The 26631-nt window shown below is 37.1% G+C and overlaps 3 protein-coding genes across 3 annotated transcripts; all 3 read left to right on the forward strand.

Moving 5' to 3' along the window:
• The first annotated feature begins 2924 nt into the window (after window positions 1-2924).
• LOC122109679 (olfactory receptor 6K3-like) lies at window positions 2925-3872 on the forward strand. Its single transcript, XM_042682226.1, has one exon. The coding sequence runs from the start codon at window positions 2925-2927 to the stop codon at window positions 3870-3872; it is 948 nt and encodes a 315-aa protein (XP_042538160.1).
• An 8164-nt stretch (window positions 3873-12036) lies between these two features.
• On the forward strand, window positions 12037-13002 carry LOC122109217 (olfactory receptor 6K3-like). The gene has a single exon (XM_042681472.1). The coding sequence runs from the start codon at window positions 12037-12039 to the stop codon at window positions 13000-13002; it is 966 nt and encodes a 321-aa protein (XP_042537406.1).
• Window positions 13003-22338: 9336 nt separating this feature from the next.
• On the forward strand, window positions 22339-23259 carry LOC122109678 (olfactory receptor 6K3-like). The gene has a single exon (XM_042682225.1). The coding sequence runs from the start codon at window positions 22339-22341 to the stop codon at window positions 23257-23259; it is 921 nt and encodes a 306-aa protein (XP_042538159.1).
• The last annotated feature ends 3372 nt before the right edge of the window (window positions 23260-26631 follow it).

Consider the following 26631-nt stretch of genomic DNA (forward strand, 5'->3'; position numbering starts at 1 on the left):
AAGATTAGAGTCATAATATTAGGAGAAATTATTACATGTCATCTTAGCCACTAGCTCTATGACTTTTCTTGCCTCTACTAATATCTGGGTTAAATTCGAATATAGGATGCTTATGTTTTGCATACTGAAATCAGGAAAGGCTGCTAAGATTAAAGGAATCTGAGCTAGTGGTGATTACTGATTAAGATTCTGGGCTATTCATTCCCTCAGAAAATGTTGGAGTTTTGTTAGATAGTAGATATAATTTTGTTGCTAAGTATATCAGGAATACATTCCCATTTGATGCCTTTTCTCTCTGAGATAGATAAATCCATAAAAATCTTTCCAAGTTCTCCTTTTTCCAAGTTGCACTATTCAGTTCTGATACATACAAATGATAGAGCAGAATATTAGTAGCTGGCTTTCCTATTTCCTAACAGTCTTTGAAAAAGGAAAACCAAACTGTGAAGAGTATTACTTTCTGTCACACATAAAAATAAATTCATTGGGAAAGATGGAGGAGAATGATGAGAAAGGAGACAGTGATCAAACTACATTGTACTCCTAATCTGGCTTGTGGAATTGAAGCCCTTTTGTAAACCTACATAGAGGTATTTTTGGAAGTATATTACAAATAATGAATTCAAATGATACAGAGATGTCAAGATTATTTTTGAATTATCACATGAATTCATACTTGAATTCATAGTTGAATTGAAAGCCTTTAAAAAACCTAATCCCACCTATAAACACTTTTTAGCATTTTTTAGACAGAAAATTGACTACTTTTCATTGAAAAAATATTACTATATACCTGTATGAAAGTGAGCTGGAGTGAGATTATTTTGGAAACAGTGAGTTCAATAAGAAATAATCACAGCGTAAATTACTTTGCCTTGTGAACCTCTATTTTCAAAGTAAAATTTTTCTTACAAAAACACATTGAGGGGGCCGGGAAGGTGGCTCAGTGGTAGAGTGCTTGCCTCGCACGCATGAGGCCCTGGGTTCGATTCCTCAGCACCACATAAGCAGAAAAAGCTGGAAGTGGCGCTGTGGCTCAAGTGGTAGAGCGCTAGCCTTGAGCTAAAGAGCTGAGGGACGGTGCCTAGGCCCAGAGTTCAGGCTCCATGACTGACAAACACACACACACCACACACACACACACACACACACACACACACACACACACACACACACACACACACTGAGGATTTTGTCTCTAACTTTTTTCCTGTTTAAAAACAAGATTAATACTCTCCCATATGCATAGAAGTCTTTGATTCCTTTGCTCCACATGGAACTCCCTTCGTATATAGCAGTTTTTATTATAGTTTCAAATAATGACACGTGTTTATTATATCTACAATTAACTTACTCTTCTTGGTAAATATCAGTAGTTTTCTCCACTTAGAGTCCCCATCTCCAGTAACTTCACTAATAAGAAGTTTAATGCAAGACTCAGGATTCTGTCATGCAAACATTTATTAGCAAACAGACACAAAAATACTATTGAACCCATTTTTGGAAGCTCATGGAAATCCCAACTGCCTACTTTTTAGGCTTTTTTGATGACCAGAATGAATAAAAGTTTCTGTCAAAGACAAAATCCTTATAGAGACAGAAGACAGAATCCTTATAGATAGAAAAGCCAAGTTTCTAGTAAAATCAGGGGATGAATCCCCTATTAAGGGAGGAACACAGGAATGAATGAGTCATCTGTCTATGCTTTCATCCATGCTTTTTAGGCTTGTTTGGTTAGTCATATCTTAATACTCTTCAAACAAGGGGCTAGCTATATTTCTATATGTATCTTAATCATATGTTTTTTCATCAAATATTGTTTTGTATATGCTCATGGTTCTCAACTGCCATGATTTTCTACTCACTTCATCTGTTTTGGGGACATTTGGTAATTTGCAAAACCATTTTGGTTGTCCTGGACTGGGGGGTGTTGAGCTGCTGACATCTAGCAAGCTGAAATGAAGGGTACCCCTCATCATTCTGCATCGCACAGAACAGTCTTCTCTCCAGCAAAGATTTATCTGGTCTGAAGTATCAATACTGCAGACTTAAGAGAACCTGTTTTATGCTATTTAATGAACTTTAGTGTATAGAGGCAGATAAGGATATTTGAAATTCTTGCCAAACTTACCCCTGGCTGTGTACGGCTGATTAAAGTCTTTTGGATGTCACCACAATACTCTTAGAATGTGATTTTAAGATTGGTATACTTCAACTATTCAGTAACCTCAATTACAATTCAAATTAGATTAACTTGTGCTCACAGATATATCACAGGGTTCCAAATGGTTGTGTTTTAAGTAAATTCTACTCAGTCTAATATCTGTCTCGCTCATTTTACTGAATTATCAATCAGGAGGGGACCAAAGGGAAATTGATCTTTGTGTTACATTTTCTAAATTGCAAAATTGGCCTTCATGCTAAATTTCTAAGTTGCTTACTTGAAAATGGCCTTGTGCTTAACCATAGAGAAGGTTCATTTTGTCATTTTGTGTCTCTAATATCACATTTCAAAAATAAGTATGTCTACTTACATTGTTTCTAATTTATTATTGCAATGAATATCCCAATTGAATACCTTTGTGCATTATTTTTGTATTTTTTTCTTAGACTGCACAGTGAAAGGCAGGTTCTAAACAGTTTTAAAGCTCTCCATAAAAATCACCGTATTGCTGTTCAGGAGTATGTGTAACAAGTTATGACACTCTGTTTCCTCATTTAACAGACTAGTCTATAATAATATAAAGTGTACTTTACTGAAAACCTTTTGCAAATTTGACAAGGTAAGTTATAATTTGCAAAGCAATTCATTTCATTTTTTTTAAAATCAATCTGAAAAAAAATGTTTGTATTTGTTCATTGAATAGACCTATAATTTTTATTGTATTTCATTCCATTAACTGATAAGGGAGATTATTGAAAATATGGACCAGGAAAACCAGACAACAGTGACTGAATTTTTTTTCTCTGACTTCCCTCAATTTGAGAACAGCAGCCTCTTGCTCTTCATTCCTCTGCTTTTCATTTACATGTTCATTGTTGTGGGAAATTCTCTGATCTTCTTTGCTGTCCAGCTGGACTCCAGACTTCACAACCCCATGTACAGTTTCATCAGCATGTTCTCCTTTCTGGAGATTTGGTACACCACGGTGACCATTCCCAAAATGCTCTCCAACCTGGTCAGTGAACGGAAGACCATCTCTTTCATTGATTGCCTACTGCAGATGTATTTTTTCCATTCACTCGGGGTCACAGAAGCCTTCGTCCTCACAGTGATGGCCATTGACCGATACATAGCCATCTGTAACCCCCTTCGCTATGCAGTCATTATGACCCCTCAGCTGTGCACCCAGCTGTCCACCAGCTCCTGCATTTTTGGCTTCCTTGTGTTATTGCCAGAGATTGTGTGGATTTCTACTCTTCCCTTCTGTGGCCCTAACCAAATCCACCAACTCTTCTGTGACTTCGAACCAGTACTGCACTTGGCCTGTACAGACACATCCATGATTCTAGTTGAAGACGTGATCCATGCCATCTCAATTCTGACCTCCGTCTCTATTATCACCCTTTCCTATCTAAGAATCATCACTGTGATCCTGAGGATTCCCTCTGGTGAAAGCCGTCAGAAGGCCTTCTCCACTTGTGCAGCTCATATCACTATTTTCTTGTTATTTTTTGGCAGTGTGTCACTCATGTACCTACGCTTCTCTGTCACTTTCCAACCACTTCTGGACAAAGCCATTGCATTGATGTTTGCTGTACTTGCTCCATTTTTCAACCCAATAATCTATAGTCTGAGGAACAAAGACATGAAAGATGCCATTAAGAAGATTTTCTTTTCTCCGAAGACATTGGATGTCTCTGGGAGTTAGTGAGAGTTCACTTGTATCTGTTCCCAAGAACTTCACAAGCTTCAAATCCTAACAAATCAGTTCCTAACACTAGTGCGTATGCTTGTTTTCAGGTTGCTGATGGGATGTTCTTTCTTTCTAATCTCAGAAGTAATATTTATTCTAATAGAGGAAGTTTGTATTACATTATTCACAAGATGGCAAAGAAATATTTTCTCTACTTTGCAATTTTAATTAATGTGGTACCCGCCTTTCCTTCACCAATCAAGAATCCTGGTCTAACCTATAATCACGATATAATCTGTACTTTTATAATATTGTCTTTGTGCAATATTTCATATTATATTCACAATGCATTTTTATTGGTTATTTTTCCTCTAAAACAGATTAACCAGACACATATAGCAATTAGGTGATTCTTGACTTGAGACAGAAGCCTGATTTCCTAAAGTTCAGTCCAGAAATGTTTATGATCCCTTTCCCAAAGTTTGCCTTCTGAACATTACAATGATCGTGTGGTACATACGCACACTGACTCTGTGATGCTTGTCTCCTGCTGTTGTTTTCAATTCTGTTTTGAGTTTATTTTTACATTCTCTTGAAGATATAAGCACAAATATTTTTAGTATCTTGAAGATCAAATAGTCTTGGATCCTTCGAAAACATAAGTTATAACTCAAACAAAGGTATGCAATTATAATTTAGTCTTTTTAAAGTAATATCAGTGACAGTAAAATGTTCTGTGTCACCATGTTATGTCATTTTATATAATGTGAAAATTCCATGGCAATTTCACACCTCACTGTCTTTATTCTCATTGTTTTTCTGTTTTGAAATGTGCCTCTTTCCTTCTTCTTTGATTCAGAACTTACCCTTACTCATTAAAATGTTTACACGCAATTATTATCTGGAATGAATGTGTCTACCTCCCACCTACAAAATTATACTAGTAGCTTTTTCCAGGGACTGAGTAAATTTTCCACAAAAAGTGATTCTGCCTAGCTGTTAGGGAAAGAGAAACAAGAACACAGCATAATCTGGACCCCAATTAGCTTTCATCAGTCAAACATATAAACCCTGGGATCCTGGGAAATGTATTACATGGCAATCACAGGGAGATTGCACTTCAGTAAAACTGCAGTCATTCTTAAATGGATAGGGAACTAAGAGCAGGGGCTGAAAGGTATGTATAATTAAAAGAATTTCAGTCACAAATTGAGCCTACCGAGTTGGTCATTATTTCAGTCTTTCTTTGGGGACAGTTCTCAGAGAAGTTATTATCATTGTCATCACTAATCAGGATAAAAAAGTCATCATTGCCTGATGGATAGTCTATTCTGAGCAAGAAATTCCCAACCTTCATGTACCTAATACTTTAGAAGAGGGGAAAGGGTATTTTAAACACATATTAAAATAGGCAAAAATAAAAGATGAATCATTAAATGAAACTAGGTGTTCTGTGGAAAGCAGAAAAGAAAATACAATAGACTGTTAGGAAACCATAATTTAAAATAGATTCATCAAGTTGAATATCAATACCAAATTTCAAGCTCATTTAAAAATCATATTTGATCCTAGCATTGATGGCACATGCCTGTAATCCTAGCTACTTAAGAGACTAAGAACTGAGGGTTGAGGTTTGAAGGCAACTGGTGCAGGAAAATCAGTGGAATCTTATCTTCAATTAATCACCAAAAATTCCAGAAGTGGAGCTGTGACTCAAGAAGTAATATTTGTAACAATGAGCAAAAAAGCTCAACAACAATGCCCAGGCTTGAGTTCAAACTCCAAGACTGACAGCAAAAACAAACAAAACAAAGAAAGAGAGAAAAGAAGAAGAGAGAGGGGGAGGCGTGTAGGGAGGGAAGAGAGAGAAAAAAAATCAGATTTGTGCCAAAAAATGGATAGCCATATGAAATACAGAGGGAAAATGATTCAAGCAGCTGTAAAAGCTGTTTAAGGAATCAAGTAGTTCTTGTGCCTGAAATGAAGGGGGATATAGAAAATGAGAACATGAGCTCAAGGCAATAAAAGGGAGATGTATCATAGAGCCACGAGGGCCTTGGTAAGATTTAGACTTTTTTAATCTATTCTGAGAATGAAACCTTTGGAGAATGTGGACCATAGGAGAGACATAATCTGGTTTAAAGTTTGTCAGAATCATACCTGCTTCTGTGTTGAAAAGCCAACAAAGGAAGTTCCAGGGGAAGCTGGAATCCTAATAGAGCTATTGCAAAAAATCTGGTAAGAGATGAAGGGAATTTGAATATATATGGTGGCAACAGAGATGGAGAAATGTGGTTGAGTTCTAATCATAGTTTGACAACAAAGCCCAACAGAATGTCCTGATAGACTGAAAAGAGAGTATAAAAGAAAAAGGGGAATCAACTAAGGTGAAGGACCTGCCATTAATGGAGAGAGAGAGCACTGTTAAGAGGAAGGATGGTAAAATTTAGTGTTTCATATTTCAGTTTAAGTAGACTATTAAACACTGAATACTGAGCTGCTTCTTATATAGATGAGTTAAATACTGAGGAGTCAAGGCTGGAATAAAGTATATGTATAAATCATGAGCATATATTATATATTGAAGCCATGAGACTGGGTGAGTCTACCAAGGGTCTGAGTTTTGGGGTGTGGATTTGGTGGATTAGGGGAAAACAGGAGGAATCAGAAAATGTAACTCAGAGGGATAAACAATAAGACACAAAGAAAAGCAAATACCCCCAAAATCGTGCCAAAATATATATTTCAATGAAGTCTAACTTTGTCAGATTTTTCTATTGATCCAGAAAGAACTAAAAATTGACCACTGGTCATTATAACCTTGAGAAAGAGAAGTCTGTAGGAAGGGATGATGGCAAAAGCCTCATTGGAGAAGTTAAAAAGGAGATAAAGGAAAATTGGAAATTTCAAGAATAAATGCCTCTTTAATGGAATTTAAAAAGCTAACTAGAGAAGTAAAGTAATATAGATTAAGTAGAATCTCCAAAGTATTTTGTTGATTATGACTCAAAGATTAAATTCTAAATCACAATTAAGAATGGAGATACATATGTTTATACATTCACATTTCTATTTATAACAGGAAAACTTTTTTTGTCGGTCATGGGGCCAAACTCTGGGGCCTGGTGTCCCTGAGCTCTTCAGCTCAAGGCTAGGGATCTACCACTTGAGCTACAGCACCCCTTACAGCTTTTTCTGCTTATGTGGTGCTGAGGAATTGAACTCAGGGCCTCATGCATGCAAGGCAAGTACTCTACCACTGAGCCACCTTCCCAGCCCCATGGAAAACATTTTACAAGACAATTCTTCCTTCTTTTCTTTATATCTTCTGTAGGAAAACTCAGTAAGCCTTGAAACACTTAAACTACCCAATTTAAGTCCCCAATTCTGTTGAATACAATTCTTTCTAGGAATGTCTGTTCAGATAACCTCTGGACTTTGAGCTAAAATATCGAAGCCCACATATCACTAAAACTCTTGGCATTTTAAACACCAAGGTAAACAAATGAGAAAATTAAGTTTAAAAAAAGATTTCCATTAATTAAGCCATGGGGAAACAGTTGTTATTTTCCCTAGCTATCAGGGGAGAAAGACATTAGTAGAGACAGCTCCCCCAAGAAACCTGTAAGCCTTTCCATCTGAACCCAAAGACTTATACTGCATAAACCCAGGAAAGGGAGGGGACCTCATTGTCTCTGCTAAAGGTAAGAGAATTTACCCAGATCCAAGTGCAGCCTTGTCATGTGTCTAGGAGAAGGTGTATGGACAACTTAAAAGGGAACATTAGCTACCATTACCTTAACTGAAACTAGCGTTTAGAGACATAGTTGAGAGTGCATGAATGGCCAAATGGAATTTGGCTTCAAGAGGAGGAGAATTACTTGTAGGTTTAAAAATCAGTGATAATATTACATTTGTAATAGTATAGCAGATGGGATGGTAAATTCTTGCTTATTGATATACATCCTCAGAGTTGCTCAAATTAAATTAATCCAGAAGGATACCACTTCACATACTGATGTTTAAGTCCCAGCCAAATCAGTAAGATCATTCCTGTAATAACGAGGGGATGAATTACTTCCTAAGATACAGACCCAAAGAAAAATAATCTCCATACCTAAAACTGATCATACATATGCTTTCCTTTTATTCCAGTGGGATTAGATCAGTTTATGTCTCTTCTTCCAGGGTCTAACAGCTAAATTTTTAATTAGGATATGCTGGAATTTTGCTAAAACACAGGTACCTCAATTTTTTAAAAAAAATCTTAATTTCAATCAACCACTTTGAGGAAATAACAAAAAATAACAACAACAAAAATATCAGGAACACAATATAACAATAATTTTCTTAAAAATGACTCGCAGATGTCTCTATATTGATGTAAGTCTTTGTGGCTTCTTAATCTCTTCTTATATGCAGTTCAGGAACTCGATAGAGTTGAAAGGGAGAGAGTGTGGTTTGACTGGTGGAGGACAGCCTACTAGTGACAAAGAGCCAAAAAGAAAAGGTGCTGCATCATAACAGAACTCAGTAGGTCAGACTTCGAGATGCCATGACAAAAATTGGGCTTAAACTCAGTTTACCATGGCCATTCTAAGGACTGGGTATAGGTATGAATCCTAAAGGATTCCTAAAGATGTCCGATAGCATATTTGGGTCACTCGTTCCTTTAGATGCCATATGAACCTTTTTTTTAACCTGCCTGGCTCCTTAGGGCTTCCTGTGCAACTCCCCTGTCTGTCATGAGATTGCTTTGATTCTGAAATGCCTCCAGGTCAGTTCACTCACCAGAGTTGTGCTCCTCTTAGAGTTGTGCCACGTGAAGTCCCCTGAGAGAAGTTAACAATCTCTAAGCACCCAAACAGCCATGCATGGATTTGGTAGTCAAGTTTACAAAGCCCTACAGCAGCCTCCCTTCAAGGTGACCATCAGTCTTCGAGTTTCCAGTTCAGTCCTACTAATTTAGTCCAGTCCTTTGTTATGATAAACTTCATGAACGCAGAGCATTTTCTTCACTACTGAAATTAACAAACTCACATCTGAGAGCTAAGTATGAAATAGGCACTAAACAAATACCTGTTTATTAACCCATGAATAAGAGAAATACATGATTTTTTCTAAAGACTGTTTTTCCTTTTCAATATATATATATAATATATATGTAATTGCTATTGTGAAGGTGATGTACAGAGGAGTTACACTTACATAGGTCAGGTAATGAATACATTTCTTTTTGAACAATGTCACCCCTTCCCTCACTCTCTCCTAGTTTTTCCCTCCTCACCCCCACCCACAGGCTGTATAGTTCATTTTCAGCAAGTGTCTAGTAAGTACCACTGCTGCAATTGCTTACCCTTGCCTCACCCTTTCTGTACCTCCCCTGACCTCCTCTTGGAAACAAGATACTCTCCTAAGAGTATCCTCCTTTGGTATCGCTGTGTGAATGATTAGAATGCTATTTAATTAACTGTATCCAGGTGTAATTGTTTGTGTTCTACTACCTAGGGGGTTTACTTGTCAATTTATAGGAACATTCTAGTTAAGACAATTGTTTAAAAATCCTCAAAATAAAGAAAAAAAGAAATCATAAAAAAAAGACAAATGAAGGAAATCATACAACCTATGCTTCTTGGGGGTCTGGTTTACTTCACTTAATATAATTTTTCCTCATGACTGGTACAATGTCATTCTTTCTGATGGATGTATAGAATTCCATTATATACATATACATATATACATTACATTGTCTTGAGCCATTCATTTGCTGAGGGGCATCTGGGTTGATTCCATATATTGGCTATGGTAAATAATGTTGCAATGAAAATGATTGTGTTGGTGGCTTTAGTGTATCCTTCTTTGTGATCTATTGGATAAACGCCCAGGGGTGGAATTGCTAAGTCTTTTGAGGAACCTCTATACTGCTTTCCAGAGTGGGTTGAATGAGTTTACATACTCACCAACAGTGAAGTAACATTCCATTTTGGCCACATTCCTACCAACATTTGTTATTGCTAGTTTTATTGATAATGGCCATTCTAACTGGGGAAGGTAGGATCTCAATGTTGGTTTGATTGCATTTCTTTTTTTTTTTTTGTCAGTTGTTGGGCGTGAACTCTGGGCCTGAGCACTGTCCTTCAACTCTTCAGCTCAAGGCTAGTGCTCTACCTCTTGAGCCACAGGGCCACTTCCAATTTTCTGAGTGGTTTAATGGAGATAAGAGTCTCATGTACTTTTCCTGCCTAGGCTGGCTTTGAACCATGATCCTCAGATCTCAGCCTCCTGAGTAGCTAAGATTATAGGCTTGAGCCACTGGCGCCCAGCTGATTTGCATTTCTTTTATGGCCAGAGATGTTGAATACTTCTTTGTATTTATTGGACATTCTTACTTCTTCTTTGGAGAAGTCTCTAAATCTTCAGCCTAGCTAGGTGCTGGTGGCTCACATCTGTAATCCTAGTTACTCAGGAGGCTGAGATCTGAGGATCAAAGTTCAAATCCAGTCTGGGCAGGAACATCTGTGAGATACTTATCTCTAATTAACCACTAGAAAACTGGAAGTGGTGCTGTGGCTCAAGTGGTAGAGTGTTCTCCTTGAGCTGAATAACTCAGGGACAGCACCCAGGCCCAGAGTTCAAGCCCCACCACTGACAAACAAAAAAATCTTTAGCCCATTTATTAAATGAGTGGTTGGGGGTTTTTTTTTTTTGAAGGTTTATTTGGGGAGGGGGGTTAACTTTTTAAGCTCTAAGTATATTTTAGCTGTCTGAAGTATATGGGGCCCCTGTCTGAAGTATAGCTGGTAAAAATCTTCTCCCATTCTTTCTAGCTATATCCTTTGTCATGCAGATACTCTTCAGTTTCATGTGATCCTATTTATCCAGTCTTTCTTTGATTTATTGTGATTCTGGATCTTATGAAGTTTGATCTGTGTCTAAGAGCCCTAGTGTTTTTCCTACCCCTTTCCTGTAATATTGTCATGGTATCTGGCCTTACATTGAGGTTTTAATCCTTTAGAATTGATTCTGGTGCAGGATGATATATACAGATCTAGCTTCAGTTTTCTGCACATGTATAGCCAATTCTGCCAGCACCATTTGTTGAAGAGGCTGTCTTTTTTCCAACCTGTATTTTTAGTTCCCTTATCAAATATTAGGTGGCTATAGGTCTGTGAGTTCATTTCTGGGTCTTCTATTCCATTGGTCCTCAGGCTTATTCTGTGCTGGTTTTATTACTATGGCTTTGTGAGAAGAGTTTGAAGTTTGGTATTGATATTCTTCTAACACTGTTCTTCCTATAAAGGATTGTTTTTGTTATTTGGGGTCTTTTATTATTCCATATAAATGTTTGGATTGCTTCATCTATCTCTCTGAAAAAAACGATGTTGGGATTTTGATGGGGATTGCATTTGTAGAAAGCTTTAGGCAGTATTGTCATTTTCACAAGGTTAATTGTTTCAATCCAGGAGCATGGAGGGTTTTTACATTTCCTTAAATCTGCATCAATTTCTTTTTTCAAATTTTTAGGTTTCAAAATACAGGTTCTTCACTTCTTTGGCTAATTCCTAGGTATTTTTTGAGGCTATTACAAATGGAGTTGCTTTCCTGATTTCAGTCTCAATTTTTTTTATTGCTGGCATACAGAAAGCTACTGATTTTTGTGGGTTGATTTTACACCCTACTACTTTGCCAAAGTCTCAGACCAGCTTAATAACTTGGGGGAGCAATCTATAGGGCTCTTTAAGCACAGGATCATGCCACCTGCAATTACTTCTTCACCTTTATGTGTTTCTCTTGCCTATTGATATTGCTAGGAATTCCAATACTATTTGGAAGAGGAGAGGAGAGAGGGAACATCCTTGTCTCATTCCTGATTTTAGAGGAAATGATGTTAGATTATCACCATTAAATATAACAGTGGCTGTAGGTTTGTCATATACAGCCTTTATTCCTCAATATATTGAGGAATGTTATTGAGAAAACTTACTTAATCACCTATTGGGAAGTTTTGCAACAACAGTCATCAAGGAGATCAGTCTGTAGTTCTCTTTCTTGGATGGATCTCTATTGGTTTTGGGAATGGGTATTATGTAAAGACTCTTCTTCATCTGATTCTCATACAAACCAATACATCTTAATTTTTTACCTTTCAGCTAAAAAGTGCACTATCTTTTCTCCCATAATGGTCAACACTGCTGAGACTACGGTGAAAAATAATCGCACTACAGCAGTGACAGAGTTTCTCTTCTCTGGATTCCCCCGACTTGAAGATGGTAGCATCTTCTTCATTCCTTTGTTCTTCATTTACGTGTTCATTGTTGTTGGGAATCTCATTGTGTTTTTTGCAGTCAGGATGGATACTCATCTCCACAATCCCATGTATAATTTCATCAGTATTTTCTCATTTCTGGAGATCTGGTACACCACTGCCACAATTCCCAAGATGCTCTCCAACCTCATCAGTGAGCAGAGGACCATCTCCATGATTGGCTGCCTCTTGCAGATGTACTTCTTCCACTCCCTAGGAAATTCAGAGGGGATTTTGCTTACGACCATGGCTATTGACAGGTATGTAGCTATCTGTAACCCTCTCAGGTACCCAACCATCATGACACCACGCTTGTGTGCTCAGCTCTCTGCGGGTTCCTGTATCTTTGGCTTTCTTGTGTTGCTCCCAGAGATTGTATGGATTTCTACATTGCCCTTCTGTGGCCCCAACCAAATCCAGCAGATCTTCTGTGACTTTGAACCTGTACTGCGCTTGGCCTGTACAGACACATCCATGATTCTGGTTGAAGATGTGATCCATGCTGTGGCCATCATCTTCTCTGTCTTGATTATTTCCATCTCTTATATCAGAGTTATCACTGTGATCTTGAGGATTCCCTCTGTTGAAGGTCGTCAGAAGGCTTTTTCCACCTGTGCAGCTCATCTTGGCGTCTTTCTGATGTTCTACGGCAGTGTGAGTCTCATGTACCTGCGTTTCTCTGCCATTTTTCCACCAATTTTGGACACAGCCATTGCACTAATGTTTGCTGTTCTTGCTCCATTTTTCAACCCCATCATCTATAGTTTGAGAAATAAGGACATGAAAACTGCAATTAAGAAACTTTTCTTCCCTCAAAAAATACTTACATCATCAAGCTAATGCCAATTCATGAATATTTCTCACTGTAGATGCTCCTCTAGCATTCTAAATCATATTTGCATATAATTCATTCATTCTTACAATGATATTTTGACTATCACAGTTCTTGTTTTCATACACATATTTATTCTGCTTACGCATGTTTTTAAGATAATATGTAATACCTGTCTAGTCTTAGACATGTGTACAAAATGTAGAAAGGAGATAAAATGATTACATCCATAAAATGTATTTTTGTGAGATTTTATTTAATTAGCTTTTCACAAAAGTTTTATGTCTTAGGTATTACATAAACATTAGTAGCAACTACAGATTATAAAATATGGTGGTTCCCACTCTGGAAAGCAGTATGGAAGTTCCTCAAAAGACTCCACATAGATCTCCCCTTATGACCTAGCAACCCACTTTTGGGCATTTACCCAAATGATCACAAACAAGGCCATACAAAGCTACCAGCACAGCCATGTTTATTGCAGCATTATTTACCAAAGCTAAGATATGGAGCCAACCCAGATGCCCCTCAGAGGATGAATGGATCAAGAAAATGTAATATATATATATATATATATATATATATATATATATATATATATATATTCTATGCTTCCATCAGAAAGAATGACATTGCCTCTTTTGTTAGGAAATGGAAAGTCTTAGAAAAAATTATATTGAGTGAAATAAGCCAGGCCCAAAGAAACATAGATCCCATGGGTCCCATGGTTTCCCTTCTTTGCAGTGACTAATACATGTTTAGGACAAGCAGAGAAGGTCAAAGGCCATGTGCATACAACCACATGAGATAATGTTAAGCAAAATGTACCCCAAGACAAGGACACAAGAGTTTTTTTTTGTTTTTTTCCTGCTAGTGTTTTTTTAATATATATATTTTATTGTGAAAATACTGTACAGAGGGGTTACAATTACATGGGTAAGATAATGAGCACATTTTTTATCAAGCATTGTAGCCTCCTGCTTTGTTTCCCCTTCCCATCCCTTCGTATCCTCCCCCCACCCCCGCCCATCTCCCCCACCAAAGTTGTAAAGTTCGTTTTTCCACATAACGACTTGTATATCTCATTGTTGCAATGGGTCCCCCTGTATCCCTGTTTTAACCATTTGTTTTTTCCCTTCCCCTCCACATATACCAACATCATATATAGTGAAAGCAGGGGTTATACCACAGGAGAGGGACATACAAGGCAACAAAGACATAATCTTATAAATATGTGAGAAACAATCGTATGAAAGATCTCTCTCTCTCTCTTTTTTTTTTGTCAGTTGTGGGGCTTGAGCTCTAGGCCTGGGAGCTGTCCCTGAACAATTCCCTGCTAGTGTTTTTAATGTATTTAAAATGTATTAAGCGATTCTTTTGTTTCTATTGTAGGTTCTTCTGTTTTCCCTGGATTTGATGCCTGTGTTCTGCATCTTGTATATACATTTTTGAAATTTGAAGAGGGAAAGGGATATTGCAGAATGCTTAAATGGGAATGTAGGCTGACCCATTGAGATGCCAAGATGTATAGGACACTATATTGAAAACGAATGTTACAAAGTTCAGGGGAGTAGGACGAGTTGGGGAGGCAGGGAGGGAAGTGATGGTAGGGGAAAATAAAGGAGGAGGTAACAATGCTGGCTATGAAATGTCCTCATTACCCTACTCATGTAACTGTAACCTCTCTGTACAACATTTTTACAATAAAAAATTACAAATAAAAAAAATACAAGATCATGTCATCTGCAAAAAAATTAAAATAAAATATAGTGGTTCCAAAAATTACAATGTAGAAGCGATTAGATATGTATTACAGTGGTGCTATATAATAACTTTGTGACATTGTATAAGTTATCAATCAAATTGTCTGTATCTTTCTATAGTCTAAAAAGTCATATAATTTAAAATAAGTTTAGTATGTTACTCATACGTTAATATAAATATAAAATGGATTACTCTATTCTGAGCCTAGAAAATTACACAGAAATAGGTTATTCAAATAACTTCTGTGAATAAGTTATTTAAATCTTAAGTTCTATGAATAATACAAAACAAGTTCAATATAAATCTTAGCTGCTAAAACCTCCCATGCTCCTGGATTGGAAAGATCAACATCGTGAAAATGCCAATACTTCCCAAGGCTATCTACAAATTCAATGTGATGCCTATCAATATTCCAACCTAATTCTTCAAGGAAATAGAAGAGGCAATCCAAAAATTCATATGGAACAATAAAAGACCCTAAATAGCAAAAATGATCCTTAACAGAAATAACAATGCTGGAGGAATATCAATACAATACCAAATTTTAAACTTTACTACAAAGCCATAGTAATCAAAACAGCTTGGTACAGGTACAAGAACAGACCTTAGGACCAATGGAATAGAATTGAAAACCCAGAAATGAACCCACAGACCTATAGCCACCTAATCTTTGATAAGGGAGCTAAAAAATAGAATCGAAGAAAGACAGCCTCTTCAGTAAATGGTGCTGGAAAAATTGGTTAATCACTTATAGAAAACTAAAGCTAGATCCTTATATATCACCCTGCAACAGATTCAAGTTCAAATGGATCAAAGACCTCAGAGTCAAAGCAGACACTCTGAAAACATTACAAGATGGAATAGGAGAAACCCTAGTTCTCCTTGGCCCAGGCCAAAATTTTCTTAAAAGAGACCCAGAAACACAATAAATCAAAAGAAGGTTGGATAAATGGGACTGCATGAAGTTGCAGAGCTTCTGCATGGCAAAGGACATAGCTAGCAAGACCAATAGAAAGCCCACGGATTAGAAGATCTTCACTAGCCATACAATGGATAAGGGTCTCATATTTAAAATATACTTGGAACTCAAAAAATGAAATCCCCAAAAACAAATCCTCAAAGAAACAACTGCGCAATAAGTAAGTGGGCTAAAGACTTAAAGAGAAACTTCTCTGAAGAGGAAATAAGAATGGTCAATAGACACACATGAAGATATGCTCAATCTCCCTAGCCATAAAAGAAATGCAAATCAAAACAACATTGAGATCCCACCTCACCCCAGTTAGAATGCCTATCATCAAGAACTCTAATAACAGCAGATGCTGGAGGGGATGTGGACAGAAGGGAACCCTACTGCATTGTTGGTGTGAGTATAAACTTGTTCAACCACTTTGGAAAGCAGTATGGAGGTTCCTCAAAAGACTCCACATAGAGCTCCCCTATGACCCAGCAATCCCACTTTGGGGCGTTTACCCAAATGATCCCAAACAAGACCATACTAAAGCTATCAGCCAAACTATGTTTATCACAGCATTATTTATCATAGCTAAGATATGGAACCAACCCAGATGCCCCTCAGTAGATGAATGGATCAAGAAAATGTGGTATATATAAACAATGGAATTCTATGCCTCCATCAGAAAGAATAACATTGCCCCATTTGTTAGGAAATGGAAAGACTTGCAGAAAATTATATTAAGTGAAGTAAGCCAGGCCCAAAGAAACATAGGTCCCATGGTTTCCCTTATTTGCTACAGTAATATATTAAAAATAAAATCATACAATTAAGACTATGTACATGTGATTATAATTCATAATGGGGTTTCTACTATTCTTTCTGCCAAATAGAACATAGTCTTCATTTTATTTTGACCATTTTATCTAAATTCATCAAACCTAATTGAATTAAACTATTTGGGTAAAAGCAGTCTCAAATACATTCAGAAAAGATAGATAGATAGACAGACAGACAGAAAGACAGACAGATAGAGAGACAGATACATAGATAACTCTTGCTTTCATTGCTATGACCTTTGAGAAGTATTCTGTGCATTGTCACAATTAACCTATCAATTTCAAATGTAGATACCTGTATGTAACAATGGAGTTGAAACTTACCTATTTAAATTTTTGTTCCATAAACTTAAGACCATATAAACTCTTAGGTACTTTAGTGAAAATTATTAAGAATATTACAATGAAGAATAAAATATGTATAAGATTTCCCAGAGACTTCAAGGATAATGTTTTTAATACCTCAGTATCATGTATCACACTCTTCTCAAGTACAGGAAAAATGTAACAAGGTTCCTGTATGCCTATAGTATCTAAGCACCATTTACATCTGCCTACAGTTGAGTCCACAGGGCACCAAAGACATATGTTTAAAAATTATCAGCAATTGGAGAGCAAAGAAACAAAGACAGAAGGCAAAACGTTATTTGTCTTGGGGGATAAAAGGAGTTGTCTCAGTTGATTCCCAAAGCTAAAACATTTCTTAAGTAGGAATGCTATTGAGAGTCAATGAGGGAAGTAGTTATCTACCAGATATTGCAAGAGGAAAGAAGAGAGGAGAACCTAACTAACTGGGTGAAATTTTGCCTATGAATTGTGGAGGAAATAGGCCAAGTCTGGAAAAGTTATGATCTACTTAGGAACTCAGGATATAGAGAATGTAGCCAAAGTACCTGGTGAATTTCCCAGCCGATGCTGGGAATCAGCTTTGTTCTGAGAACACAGCACATAAATAGAATTCATCTCAATATATATAGATAAAGCTTGAAAAAGCACCATCCTGTCATGATAGATATCTTGAATAAACTTGACATAGAAAGATCCTTTCTCAACATAACAATAGGTATGTATGCTATATCTATAGCACACATGGGGAAAAAAGAAAATATTAATTTTATTATCAGAAATGAGACAAACATGCCCACTCTCTCCATTCTTTTTAACATATTATTATAATTTTAACATCATTAAGTAGTTGTACAATGGAGTTTCAATTCAACATATCAGTTTATGAATACAATGAATTTTGATCAGTGTCACCCTGTCCCTCATTCTTCCTCATCTCTCACAACCCCATCTACTCCCTCCATTTTCCTAGTTCCATTTGCACATATATAGTTGATTATCATGACTCTACTCTCGTTCTTCCTCTCTTTATTCTCCTTTCTTATTCAATATAGTGTTAAGATTCTTAGCCAGAGCAGTAAGACAAGAGAAAGAAATAAAAGAGATACAAAAAGGAAAGGAAGAAGTCAAATTACCAATGCTTGAAGGTGGTATACTCTTATATCTAAAAGACCCTAACACCGCACCATATGGGATATGATAGACACTTTTAGCAATGTAACAGGATACAAAAATCAATTTACAAATTGGTAGCTTATCTATTTACCAATAATGACTATGCTAAGAAATAAGCTAGAGAAACAATCCCTTTCACAGTAGCCTAAGAAAATCCCCAAGAGAATAAACTTAACTATGGAGGTGAAAGATCTCTACAATGTAAATCATAAAACACTGAGGAAATAAATTGAATAAAAATTAGGAAAAAGACTTCCCATGTTCATGGATTGCAAAATTAACACGATGAAAATAAATGACTAGATTACTGAGTGATCTTACAACCGTATTCAATCCCCACCAAAATCTAAATGATGTTCAAAGAAAAAAAATTCTAAAATACACTTGAGAACATAGAAGACCACAAATTGCCAAGGCAATATTGACAGAGCAAATGCTGGGTGTATGACAATACCTGATCAAATTACACTACTGAGTCATAGAAACAGATGGATGAATGGAAGAAGATTCATGGAACAAAAGGAACACAAATGACCCCATTCAGATACAATCATCTGGTTCTCAATAAACATGGCAAGAATTTATACTGAAGAAAAGATATGATGTCAACAAACAGTACTGTGAAAACTGAGTAAGTAGAAAATTAAAACTAGATCACTAACTCTCACCCTTACAAAAATCCATGATGAAAGACCTTAATGGAAGACCTACGTCTTTAAAACTACTAGAGAAGAACATAGGTAAATCACTTGTAGACACAGGCATAGGCAATGAGTTTCTAAATGAGACCCAACAGTTCAGGAAACAAATGAGATTACACCAAATTAAAGAGTTTCTTACAGCAAAGAGTACAGAAATAATTAACAGCACTAAAAGAGAACCCATAGACTGGGAGGAACATCTTTACCAACTATTGACTGGATATGAACATTTTAAGTGAAATCAGCCAGATTCAGAAAGACAAATACTGCTTTTCTGTCCTATATGGAATCTTGACCTAAAGATGAAGAAGGACATAAATATAAAGAGTTTATATAAAAATAAATGAGGGTTGGCCAGCAGAAAGTGAAAGAAGGAAAGTAAGGGTGATATAGGGAAGTTGAAAAGAATCAAATTACATTATATGCTATGCACAGTTGAAAATGTTATAATAAAACCAATTATAATTTCAAAAATAGAATAAGAAGAACAGAGGTATGAAGTAGTACTTGAGGGAATGAATGTGGTCAAAGCCAATTACATATGTATTTATGGTAATACCACAATGAAACGTCTTTGCATAATCAATTTACACTGTTGAAGTCTTTCCATAGCTGTGTGTTCATGTTAGATGAGCAGGAATTCTTTAAATAAGCTCAAGTCAGCTCAGGAACCACAGGGACAATACTGAAAATACCAAAGAAAGGAATTTACTGTATGTAAGAAGATGAACACAATGAGGAAAATTAGATATTAAACTTTGACCAGAAAAATCTTTTTGTTGATGTTATTTTTATGTTTGTTTAATTTTGTTGAAATCAAGCCTCAAAATGTAGCCCAGACAGTCCTTTTGCCTCCGGGGTGCTGGATTTACTAGGTGTTGATCTGGAATTACAATGAGGGGAGAAAGAATTACAATGAGAGGAGAAAGAATTAATTAGTCTCAGGAGAGATGAACTTCCCCATCAGAGTATAGGAGAAGAATCCCCTATAGAACCTACTTCCCCTTCCTGCTTTTCCTGGGTTACCTGTGAGGTGACTATAAATCCCCCTTTGGAGAAGCTGAAGGGAAATCAAGGATGCAGAATCCCACACACTGAGGAGTCTCTTTGACAGAGGTAAGTGTGGATGACTGATGTTCCTATTACTATACTTATCATGTGCAAAGATAATTTGGACATATATGAAACAAGATACCACATTTATGAGCCCATCTTCTGACATTTAGGTCATTTAGTCTATACTTGGTTAGGACGATCATTAAAATGAAGTGCCATGCAATCTGTTTCTAACATTATTTATAGATACGTGAGAGTGTCCTACATTAGTTATATCTATACCCAATTCTAAGTTATTTGACACTGACCATTTCTTCCACAAGACTGTGACAAGTATTTCCTTGAAAGAGGAAGTCTGAATTTATGGAAGGCAAAACAAGTAAGCTGAGAATGGAGTGTGATAAACAGTAGTCATATAGCAAATCAAGCATGACAGTACTAAATTTTTGAGTGTTACTATATTCCTAACATTATTTTAAACACCACACACTTTCATACATATGGTTAGAGCAGCTGAGTGTCTGAAGGTGGAAGTGTTCTTCTAGAAGGGTAGTGCATAGATTTAAATTCTAATTTGGTACTTTTCTGGCTAAGGATTACCAAACAAGTTACCTAACCTGTTTGTCTAAATGTGCTCATCTGTAAAATGATGATAGCAATTTTATCTCATTAGAGCATTATGTGCATTAGGTGAGCAATATATTCTAATACTTAGGATAGTGTCCATAGCAGTGAAACAAAAATTACTATACTATCTAATGTACTAAGTATCAGCACTACTATTGTTATGAAATGTTCCCTCATTATCAAAAACTTCATGAGCTCATACTGATTTTTTCTCCACGTATAAATAGAGAATTTAAGGCAGAGTAATTTGATAAGCCATAGAACGTGAAGGTAGCAGAGAGGATGCAAAGGCTGGCAGTTTTTCCTAACATCAGACTTTTATCCAGTACTATATCTTGCTTTTGTAAGGAGAGAGGGCAGAGCAGGAAAGCTATGCCATACTGAAACCAGCAGAAGTAGCACACCAAAAGCTCTGTAAGTAATGGGATTGCAGGAGAATGTGCAGTCAGGAATGCTAAGAGGTGATGCTAGGGACATTTAAGTTTTTTAAAGTCGGCTGGGGGTGGGGTAAGTTGTAGAAAAACCATTTAGAGGACGTGGAGCTGTAGCTTCAAAGCGGTAGAGCACTAGCCTTGAGCAAAAATGCTCAGGGACAGTGTCCAGTCCTTGACTTCAAGCCCTGTGACAAGAACAACAAAGAAGTTTAGACATGTTACTACTTAAAATCTGGGAAATGAATGACATACCAATGGAGAATATAAAATTATGAGAGTAGCAATGCAGTAGGATCCCAGGGAAAATATGCTTTTTAAGTAGAGTTTAAGAGAAGGACATAATTTAATATAAGAAAGAGTAGGAAATGAGATATAAATAAAAATAAGTAAAACAAGAGTCAAAGCCAAAGACAGATCTACTTCAGAAAACCATCAGGATACCACACCATTTGAAAATGGAGATGTGGCAACATAGGAGAAGAATGAACTGCATCCAGTGTCAGGGCTGAGAAGAAAAGCATCAAAGTACTATCAGTGGAATGTCAGGGGAGAGAGTACAGAACAAAGCATGAAAGGAAAATGAGAAACAGGGTGAGTTGATTTTAACACTCCTTGGAGAAGTTTCCTTTCGAGTCCTATTCAAACTGCTGGGTGTGGTGGTGTACATCTGTAATCTCATCACTAGAGAGGCAAGAAGATCTGAAATCCAAGAACAGCTTGGCCTCCTTAGAGAGTCCCAAGTCAGCTGTGGCTGCATATAGAGAAGCAAAAAGACCCAAAGCTGAAACAAACACAGTTCAACTCCCTCCGTGCTGTTTTAAATCCCACACACACACACTTTTTTAAAGTGATGGCAATTTGGAGAAATTAAGTAATTCTCCAAAAGACATCTAGATGGCTGAGAGACTGGTCCAGGATTTTAATTTCAGTTCCAGGTTTATATTCCAATTCCCTTGAACCTATGCATCAAAGAGACAGTCCAATTGGGCAGTCAACAAACAAAACATTTATTTTACCATTTCTGTTTTATGCCTTTAGTTTAAAATTTTATTATTATCATGCAATAATTATTATGTCATACAGTTGCTTATAATTCTTATTGTTTATTATCATACTTCTTATTATATATCATTGTGGTACAGATATTATAACATTAGCATGCACAACAACTACAGATGACTAGTGATTAAACTAAAATAATGTAATTTTTGTACCGATAAAACATCTGGAAACCTCTAATTCTATAGTTGGGCTTCTGATGAGTAAGAGAGGAAGAAAATGACCAAATGATAATAAATATGTACAAATAGTTAGGGAGGGAAACCTCCAGGTTTCTCCCTGTTATTTCAAGGTATTGAATGTGCATATGATTTATTTTCTCCTCCACCTGCCATGAGCTGGAGGGAGTGAGTCCTCTACTTCATACACAGGTAGCTGTTGGAGGGACATGGAAAATGGAAGCCTCTCAGCAGTGACTGAGTTCATCTTCACTGGGTTCCCACAGCACAAAGAAGTGAGTCTCCTCTACTTCTTCCCTCTACTTTTCATCTATATTTTTGTCGTCATTGGGAATCTATTGATCTTCTTTGCCGTCCGGCTGGATACACATCTCCACAGCCCCATGTACAACTTTATCAGTATCTTTTCCTTTCTGGAGATATGGTACACTACTGCCACCATTCCCAAGATGCTGTTCAACCTCGTCAATGAAAAGAAGGCCATCTCCATGACCGGCTGCCTCCTGCAGATGTATTTCTTCCACTCACTGGGAAACACAGAGGGGCTTTTTCTGACCATCATGGCTATTGACAGATACCTTGCCATCTGCAAACCTCTTCGCTATCCAATGATCATGACCCCTAAGCTATGTGCTCAGCTCTCTGCTGGCTCTTGCGTCGTTGGCTTCCTCGTCCTGCTTCCTGAGATCGTGATCATTTCCACACTGCCCTTCTGTGGGTCCAACCAAATCCATCAGATATTCTGTGACTTGGTTCCTGTGCTAAGGTTAGCCTGTACGGACACTTCCATGATTCTGATTGAGGACGTGACCCACGCTGTAGTTATTATCATTACGTTTCTCATAATTGCTCTATCTTACATGAAAATTGTCTCTGTGATCCTGAGAATTCCCTCTGCTGAGGGGAGGCAGAAGGCTTTTTCTACATGCGCTGGTCATCTCACAGTCTTCCTGATATTCTTTGGCAGTGTGTGCCTCATGTATCTGCGCTTCAGTGCCACCTATCCCCCAGTTTTAGATACAGCCATTGCAGTCATGTTTAGCGTGTGCGCCCCATTTTTCAATCCCATCATTTACAGTCTGAGAAACAAGGACATGAAAAATGCAATTAAAAGACTCTTCAGTGTTTGAAGAGTGTTGAGCACAGCCAGAGATTAATTCTGAGCCACAGCTTCCCTTTCCTTATTCACATATTTCTTTCACAGGGTATAGCAGGACATTTGTCTGTAACTAGCCTTTTATCACATTGAAACTTTTGTCCTCTTGATCTATTATCTGAGTATAAGCCCCGTGATCAGCAAAAAAGAAAAAAATCTATTAATACCCTCTGTGTTATCATTTGGAAACTTGCTGTGTGTATCATTAGCAACCTTATTTTGTGTTTAAGTGACTGTTGTTTCTTTCCTCTGGAATATTGTAGTTAAAGAAACATGGCTCACCATTTTGGGGACTATAACAGCAGAGCTGGTTCTTTAGAAATAACCTTGTGCTCTGAGGTCATATATTTCATTAAGGCAACAGGTCATGGAAAATATTCTGTTTAATTATGGATCAAAGATTAACCTGATTAAGTACACCCAGAAGTAGACAGCAAAGAAAAATCTAAAATAATATTTAATTGAATTATAATTTCATTTGCAGTTATTAAGTTAACCCTTCAATATGGCAATAAACAAGCATACTTAGTAAGATTATTAAGATTGCCAGATGCAGTCAAGAATAACAATATAAAAGTGTTTATAATATAGAATAGGCAATACCATTTAGTATACACTGATAGGAATTTTAGTTATTGTTTGCCTTCCTGGGCTATACAGCTTCACTTACCTATTTATAATTACAAGTCTTCCATATGTTAATTTTGAAAAACAGCTTTCAAAATTTATGATTCATTTAATTTTCTAGCTACATAGTCTAAACACCTTCCTGATCTTTCCGTATCTACTACCATGTCTATTATTTTAATTTAATTTTCTAGTATAATATGCATAACCATTACAATTGTCTCTATAAAATACTAGTGAATTAGGCATGGTGGCTCATGTCTGTGATTCTAGCTACTTACGAGACAGAGATCAAGAGGATCAAGAATCAAGGCTAAACCAGGCAAAAAGTTGTCAAAATCCCACATCAACCAAGAAAAGACTGGGTACAGTGTCACACATATATTATTCCAGCAATGTGGGAGGTATATAAGGAGGATCGCAGTTCTGTCCAGCCTGGGGGGAGGGGGGAAGTATGACCCTATTAAAAAGTAACTAATGTAAAAAGGACTGGTTGTATCTAGTTCAAGTGATAGAGGGCCTGCCTATCAAATGAGAGGCCCTGTTTTCAAATCTTTGTATTACCAAAGAAAAAAATCAAAACAACTGGGGAAGGTGGGAAGGTGGTCAGTGGTAGAGTGTTTGCCTTGCATGCATGAGGCCCTGGGTTTGATTCCTCAGCACCACATAAGCAAAAAGAAAAAAGCCGGAAGTGGCGCTGTGGCTCAAGTGGTAGAGCGCTAGCCTTGAGCTGAAGAGCTGAGGGACAGCGCCCAGGCCCAGAGTTCAGGCCCCACGACTGGACCCCCCCCCCAAAAAAATCAAAACAACAAAAATAACCCCAAACCAGATGGCCATTTCTGAGAAAATGAGCAGTATAAGAAAAGAAGGAAACAAATACTGTTGAATGAAACTTACTGTTTGGAAACATTTTGAAGAGAAGGGAGCAATAATTAATAGAACTCTAGAATATCACTGACCTAGAAATTAGCTAGCCTACATATTCCTTTCCTAGTTTTCATTTAGTGAAAGACATGCTAAGTAAAATTAAGATACCCTAGCTTCAGAAGTTCTACCTTAGGATCCCACAACCAACAGATCAAAAGACACATTCATGATTGCTCAGGGACTATAGGCTTTGACTGCACTCATTTTTAACATAAGAATGAGACCTCTAATCTTATGAGAAAAGCATGAGAATGAAATGAATAATAATAAACAAAGTTGGGAATGGGGAACCTTCGATATGACTATAAATTTAATTCCTGTATAGTATTTTAAGCTGTTTCTAGACTAAATTGATTTTGATAATTACAAAAATAGACAAGAAACAAAAATCCTATCTGGCCCTACCCCTTATTATACTTGACCAAGAGCTGAGCTCCATGGCCTCATGGTAACCTCCTCAGGAAATCAGTATTTTTCCTATGGGCAGCCATAAATGAACACCAATATGCCAGCATTCCTGAGTTTTCAGCAACCTGAGTTGGAATGGACCTACCTACAGAGTAATCATGCAATTCAGTATTTGCTAGAATGCACAACTGTAGGACCTATACAAAAATCCAAATAGTTGAGAAAGAGAGACTCAGGCAGACAGACCAATAGACAGCAGAAGAGAAAAGAGAAAAAAGGAGAGAGGAGAAAAGGAAAAGAAGAAAGAGGGGTAGAAAGAAAAAAAAGGACAGGAAGCGGGGAAAGGGAAGAGAGGTAGGAGAATGGGGAGGAGATGGGAAGGGGGAAGAGAGAAGAGGAGCAAAAACCTGTTTCTTTTATTACTAGAAGATGTTAAGGAAGGCATGCACAATTCTGCATAATTCAAACAGAATACTCCTCCGTATGTAATAATTACGAACTTGAAGATCTAATTTAAAAATATACAGTTTGGAGGTGGTATTATTACAAACCAGAATAAATAATTAGGATACAGAATGATCTTAGATATGTTGAGTAAGTCTTAAAAAAAAAAAAAGCACTCCAAAAGTGGGGAGCGTGTGGCAATGTGTGCCTTCTGTTCCCTGAGATGGATGGAGAAAGTATACGTGCTTTTCCTTGGTGCTCCAATTTCTCAGTATTTATTAAAAGACTAATCCATGGGTCATTTGCCTTTGAGAATCCTAGGTAATTCATTTACAAACATTTTAGAACCATCATAAGGTAATCCAAACAGGGCATGAACTACAAATTCAAGAAGCCTTAAAAATATTCAGAAAGGATGAAGGAAACATTTTATGGGTTAACCTTAAAAAAAAAATCATTCAAGATACAATTGTGAAATCACTGAAGGGGCAGTGATTATGGTATGAAATCTACTTTTTTTGTTTTTTTTTTTTTGGGTCTGGTTGTGGGGCCTGAACTCTGGGCCTGGACGCTGTCCCTCAGCTCTTCAGCTCAAGGCTAGCGCTCTACCACTTGAGCCACAACGCCACTTCCGGCTTTTTTCTTTTTGCTTATGTGGTGCTGAGGAATCGAACCCAAGGCCTCAGGCATGCAAGGCAAGTGCTCTACCGCTGAGCCACCTTCCCAGCCCAAAATCTACTTTTTTATGGCAATCCTAGGGTTTTAATTTAGGACTTCTGGTCTCATAGTCAAGTACTCTACCAGTTTAGTTTCATCCCTAGCCCTTTATTCTTTAATTGTGTTTCAAATAATATCCTTTTTGCACACAACAGCCTTGGACCTCGTTCTTGCAATGTATGCCTCCTGTATAGCTGAAATCACAAATGTGACTCACTACTTC

Source organism: Dipodomys spectabilis, unplaced genomic scaffold (assembly GCF_019054845.1).
Source record: "Dipodomys spectabilis isolate Male_0828 unplaced genomic scaffold, ASM1905484v1 ptg000069l, whole genome shotgun sequence".
In the NCBI taxonomy this organism is placed as follows: Eukaryota; Metazoa; Chordata; class Mammalia; order Rodentia; family Heteromyidae; genus Dipodomys; species Dipodomys spectabilis.